Here is a 6,292-nt window from a genome sequence, read left to right on the forward strand (position 1 = left end):
TGCTTGCAGACCAAAAGAGGGCACCAGATCCTATTACAGATGGTTGTGAGCCACTCTGTGGTTGCTGGGAATTGAACTCAGGACCTCTGAAAGAGCAGTCAGTGCTCTTATCCTCTGAGCTATTTTTCCAGCTCCAAAAAGAACTCTTTGTAAATTTATTTTTATTTGTATATGTGGGTATATACATGTACATGCAGTGCCTATGGAGGCCAGAATAGGGCATTTGATTCCCCCTGAGCTGGTATTACATTTGAGCCTAATGATGTTGGTGCTGGAAACAACCCAGGACCTCTGGAAGAGCAGCAGATGTTCTTACCTGCTGAGCCTCCTCTCCAGCCTCAAGGAAGAACTGCTCTAAAATCACATTGTTATTTATCTTTGGCAATGGGAGGCACACTCATACCTTGGTGAGAACGTGGCAGTCAGAAGACAGCGTATGGAAGTTGGTTCTTCCACCATGTGGACCCGGCTGTTGAACTTGGGTCATCAGGCTTGGCAGCTTCTCTACCCACGGTGCCATCTCAGTTACCCCAGGATGAGCTTTCAGCACCTGGAACAAAGTGAATTTTAGTCACTATTTTTGTATGTCAAATTGTTAACTTACAGAGTTTTACGATGATTAATACTTATATAGTGTAGAGTCAGTGTCTACAAGTTATAGAATTTGGTATGGTGTGGTATTGGGTATTAACCTCAGGGTCTTGGCAAACACTCTTCCACTGAACTCCACGGGCTCTTTGTTCTTTTTGATGAGACAGTTTTCGTTGAATGTTGCCAGCTATATAAACATGCCAATATTGAGAAATCAAAGTCAAAGGGAAACCCTGCCTCCTTAGCAAGTCTGACTTTCCTAGTGGGTGGATCCTACCTGCTTCTGTCATTTGCATACGTAACCTTTACCTGCTCATCATGTAAATGTACTGTTTGTGGGTCCTGTGAGTATTTGAATTGAATAGTGGCCCCTCCAGTTAAAGGTCTCTTTGTGTCTATTGTTTTTTTTGCAGCATGTTGAAAGCTTTATCTGATACACACATCTGAACTACAGAAGATTGTTCACATTTGCACACACAATATATTTATGGTTTTTATTGATGATAAGGGGTTTCATTATGAAATTTTTTGTTGTTATTGTGTTTTGTTTTGTTTTTCGAGACAGGGTTTCTCTGTAGCTTTGGAGCCTGTCCTGGAACTAACTCTTGTGGTCCAAGCTGGCCTCGAACTCACAGAGATCCACCTGCCTCTGCCTCCCGAGTGCTGGAATTAAAGGTGTGTGCCACCACCGCCACCCGGCTTCATTTTGAAATTTTTATGCATGCATATGTTTTGGTTATAGTATCCATTGTCCCTTTTTGTCCCCATCCCCCAATCTCCTAAATTTTTTATATTTAAATATTTTGGGTGGTTTTTTTGGTGCGTTTTTTTGTTTTTGCTTTGTTTGTTTCAAGAATGAGTCTCGGGGCTGGAGAGATGGCTCAGTGGTTAAGAGCATTGCCTGCTCTTCCAAAGGTCATGAGTTCAATTCCCAGCAACCACATGGTGGCTCACAAACATCTGTAACGAGGTCTGCTGCCCTCTTCTGATCTGCAAACACACATAGACAGAATATGGTATACATAATAAATAATAATAAATAAATAATTTATAGCCTGTTAAAAAAAAAAAGAATGAGTCTCACTGTATAGTTGCGGCTGACCTGGAACTCTCCATGCAGACCAGGCTGACCTTTCAAGTTCACTCAGTGAGCTTTGCCTGCCTCTGCCTCCTAAGTGCGGAGCTAAAGCTGTGCACCACTGTGTCCATTATGCTGTCTTGAGTGTTTATCAACACTGCAGAGTAACAGTTAATTTTCTGTTGTACTTTCTAGAGAAATTAATAGACTTACGAAATGAATACTTACAAGCAGACGAAGCTACTAAAAGGTTCTTGGAGCAGAGGTATGGCAAGAGGGTGATTCAGAAGGCCCTGGAAGAGATGGAAAGTAAGGACTGGCTGGAAAAGAACTCCAAGAGCTGCCCCTGCTGCGGGACGCCCATACAGGTGACTGCTGTAGGACAGACTTAGCGCACGCGTTACCCTCAGAAGCCCACTGGTTAATTGTAGTAATAGTCATGGAGAAAACACAGCCTTCTTACTTAGATGATAAAATTTCACTAGTAAATATTCTTACAGACTTTAAGTACACATAGGCTTCTCTATTCGAAGTGCTTTTATAGAAAAAGACAATTTATCTCACATTGTGTCCTCCTCAAAATTGAGAAGATGTTGCTCTGTTCCATTTTCTTTTGCTAACTTAAGCTAGGTAAGTTATAAAGCTTATTCCAGATTATGTTCTGGGTCTGTCTTGAGGCGCAGTGAGAAGTAGTGTGTCTGCACTGGTAGTGAGCTCATAGAAAGCCACCAGTATTCAGTGACGCTCCAGGCTCATCACTTACCTCACCTCATTTTCTCCCAAGGGCCCTGCTTCTAAATACAGTATTCAGGGTAAGTTCCTACTTTTTTTTCTTTTTTCTTTCCTTCCTTCCTTCCTTCCTTTTTTTTTTTTTTTTTTTTTTTTTTTTTTTTTTTTTTTTTTCCTGAGACAGGGTTTCTTTGTGTAGCCTTGGCTGTCTTAGAACTAGCTATAAAGCAGACTGGCTTTGAACTCACAGAACTCCACCTGCCTCTGGCTCCTGAATGCTGGGATTAAAAGTGTGCACCACCACCATCTGGCTAGATCTCATCTTTTTAATAGCCCACAGTGGGGATTAAATTCCCAACATGAGTTTTGAAAGAGACAATAGCAGGTTAGACCATAAGCACACTAGAGCTATAGTCAACTCTTAATTTGTGTGATTTTACAGATGGTCTTTATTCTATGTGTATGGCTCTTTGCCAGCATGTTTGTCTCTATACCATATGCATGCCTGGTTTCTGCAGGCTAGGAGGCGGCTTTGGATCCGCTGCAACTGGAGTGGCAGATGGTTGTGAACCACCATGTGGATGATGAGATTTAAACCTGAATCCTCTGGAACAGCAGCCAGTGCTCTTAACCAAGGAACCATCTTTCCAGTCCCAGTCTGCTTTTAAAAACCCTTACCTGGATCTGGGGGTGTACCTCAGTTGGTCAAGTGCTGGTCTGGAATGCACAAACTCCTGGCTTCAGTCCCCAGTACAGCAAACTAGATATGGACGTGCATACCAGTAGTCCTTGCATTTTAGGAGGTAGGCAGGAAAATCAGAAGTTCGAGGCCAACATAGATACATGACACAGTCTCAGAAAAAAAATCATAACTGACTTTTCAGAACTATTTATCCTTCAAAATAGCAAACATATTTAACAAAAATGTGCTCAGGAAATTGAGGCATTTTCCCTATTAATCTGAGCCATGTAGACAAATCTGTTCTCATAAAAATCTTCACAGGTTTTAAAATCAAAACGTAGCTTTCCGTTTGATTTTTTTCTAGTAGTGCACATCATAACTGAAGCTCTTGATTCCTTAGTTACCTCATTAAGGAAAGTGTCATCCTATTCGACCTCTTCTGCCGTGCCTGAGCCCTTAATAGAAATAGATATGAGGTTACTTATTAACTTTGATTAGTGTAGAAATTTAAAATTTAATCCCAGTCTGGTTTGCTCAGTCTGTAATCCCAGCCATTTAGGAAATTGAAACAGGAGGATTACCAGGGCCAGGGTGAACAACTTAAACCCTGTCTGAAAACTAGAAAGTAGAAAAGGGTAGAGGTACAGCTTAACGTAGCGTGGCTGCCTAGCATGGAAAGGAATCTAGGTTCTGTTTCTAGTGCTGAGAATAAAGAACATTTTAATATTTATCTAGTCTCAAGTTCCTCTTATCTCTGTCTGTTTATGAGAAGAGATTGTGTTAAGTACCTAGTTGTAGGACTACCTGTTCAATATTTCTGTATTTTACTTTCAGTGCAAACTTGTGAGCGTAAGTGGTTGTCAGTGTGTTTGTTGCCTGTGTATCAGCTCTCCCTGAGAAAGGACAAAAGACTGGGGAGTGTGGTGTGTTGCTTTTGGCTCATCCATCCTTTTCTGCTTTCACCACCTTGCTTCGTGTCTCCTCCCACCAGAAGCTGGATGGTTGTAACAAGATGACCTGTACCGGCTGTATGCAGTACTTCTGCTGGATCTGCATGGGCTCTCTCTCCAGAGCCAACCCGTACAAACACTTCAATGACCCCGAGTCTCCGTGCTTTAACAGGTTTGTACACACAGAGTTCCCTAGATTGGTTAAAAAGCTAAATGGTGGATGCTTTTGTGTGTGTGTGTGTGTGTGTGTGTGTGTGTGTGTGTGTGTTGTGTATTGTGTGTTGTGTGTATATGAACAGGCCCAAGAGGGCGTCAAATCTTTCAAAGTTGGAGCTAAAATACAGATATTTGCAGGATGCCTGGTTCGTTGCGTGAGTTCTGGGACCCAAACCTTGGTCCTCGTTGTTGCACAGCGGGCATTCCCAGTGCCTTTCTAGCCTGTCTGCAATATGCTTTGATACCATTATGCAGGCTAGCTTATTTTATAAAGTAGCTCTACTTGGAGAGCTCTTCCTACACGTGGTTTTTAAATCTTGAAAATGGGTTTATAGTCAGAGTATACACCTCTTAAAAAAATTTATTGTTTTTACATTTTTTGTTTGTTTGTTTCTTTATGTGTTTTTCAATATAGGATTTCCCTCTGTAGACCTGGTTGTTCTGGGACTCACTCTGTAGACTCAGTAGTAACGGTTTTGACAAGGATATTTCATGTGATGACTGTATATGGTACCCCAGTGGGAGAGCCATGGTCAGGCTGTTCCTGTTAGTGTGCTGTCATTTAATGCATGCAAAGCTGTGTTTTCCCATTGTTAGGAGAAAAGAGTCTCAGGTGATTCTTTGACACAGTGCCACCACGCCCCACTGGCCAGTATTATGTAGAGGTGTTAGCAAAAGAATAGAGTGTTTTTGAAAAAAGGAGAGAGATTATGTTTAGTTTTATTCAACTGCATAAATATGTACCTTGTTTATGTTTCCAGACTGTTCCATGCCGTGGATGTTAATGGAGACGTTTGGGAAGATGAAATTGAAGACTAGTTCATTCCTCTGCTAAACACATAGAAATGGAATGGTTTGCCCTAATCTTCTGTCAAGTACACAGAGAAACCTTGCAAGATATTTAGGGTGCCATGTATTCACTCTTCCTGTGTAGAAGGAAGAACAGGGTTATATTTTTCTTTGGTACTACTGATTAAGGCACGTAATTTTTTCCATGTAACATAATTCTGATAAAAGTGTATGCCAAAGGTTCAGAAATGAGAACTATAAGAGATTAAATATTATAATATGCCCAAACTGTGGATAGTTATAAAGTAAATATTTATTTTCTTCCCCAAGCTTTAGGTTAGGGAGAGGGTCAAGAGTTAAACTTTCAGATTATGTTCAAGAAGCCTGATGTTGTTGGAGCTGTCTCAGTAGTGCCCATTGACACTGGGCTGAGACTCTGGTCCATTGCTGTGTTCTGTTCACTCTTCCCTCACTTCCCTTCGGGGGAGCCTTCTGCTCTGTAACCGACCAGTGTCCCAGTGTCATTTTGATCTACTACTTTTCAGAATAGAAATTTCCAATAAATTTTAGAATACTTTTAGTACCACAAGCCCTGTGGGTCACTTGATATTTATGAATGGTGTATTGAATCCACTGATTTAGAGCCAAAAGCAGAATGAAGGATTCTGATTCAGAGCCCCTCCTCCCGTTCACCTGGGGAGAAATTCAGAGTCAGAACTATCTCTGCCCCAATTTGTTCTCCACTTTCTCCCTTTGCTCTCTGCCTTCTGTTGACAAGGACAGTTTTAGTGCTGATTTCAGCAGTGGGTGTTTTTATTTCCTCTGCTGGAATAGGAAAGAGCCCAGTTTATTCCTCAGATGAATGTTCTCTGAACCTGTGTACAGACAACGCCATGGTTCTGGCCCCAGCCTCAGAACACTCGGGTCTTCTCTAATCACCTATAGAAATTGGGCTTCCTGTGCTACCCCTTTAGACACCAATATTTGGGGAGATAATTATAGCTTGATAATTCTGGGTTTTATTGGCTTTTTGGAAAACTGTCTTCCTCATGATTCAGTAAGTGACTTGGTAGCCACTGGTGGATGTACTGGAAAGGTCAGTAATTGACCTGCATCTTGTGAATGTGTGTTTTCTACTTTGACCCTGAAAATTAAGAAATTGCTCAACTGTCAGAACAGACTGATTCTGGATTGTCAGTGAGGATGCTTAATCTTAAAATAAAAATAATTTAAAATACATTCTACAATTGAAATAGA

General features: G+C 41.2%; 1 protein-coding gene across 7 annotated transcripts in view; it reads left to right on the forward strand.

Moving 5' to 3' along the window:
* Rnf14 (ring finger protein 14) overlaps positions 1-6,292 on the forward strand; it is a 23,386-nt gene extending 17,094 nt beyond the window's left edge. For all 7 annotated transcript variants that reach the window (XM_026783482.1, XM_013349586.2, XM_026783481.1 and 4 more), the window contains 3 exons: positions 1,865-2,037; positions 4,072-4,202; positions 5,008-6,292. In XM_026783482.1, coding sequence (XP_026639283.1) covers positions 1,865-2,037; positions 4,072-4,202; positions 5,008-5,065 — 362 coding nt within the window. In that variant the 3' untranslated portion in view covers positions 5,066-6,292. The remainder of the gene's footprint in view (positions 1-1,864; positions 2,038-4,071; positions 4,203-5,007) is intronic.

This window comes from Microtus ochrogaster, chromosome 18 (assembly GCF_000317375.1).
Source record: "Microtus ochrogaster isolate Prairie Vole_2 chromosome 18, MicOch1.0, whole genome shotgun sequence".
NCBI classification, from domain to species: Eukaryota; Metazoa; Chordata; class Mammalia; order Rodentia; family Cricetidae; genus Microtus; species Microtus ochrogaster.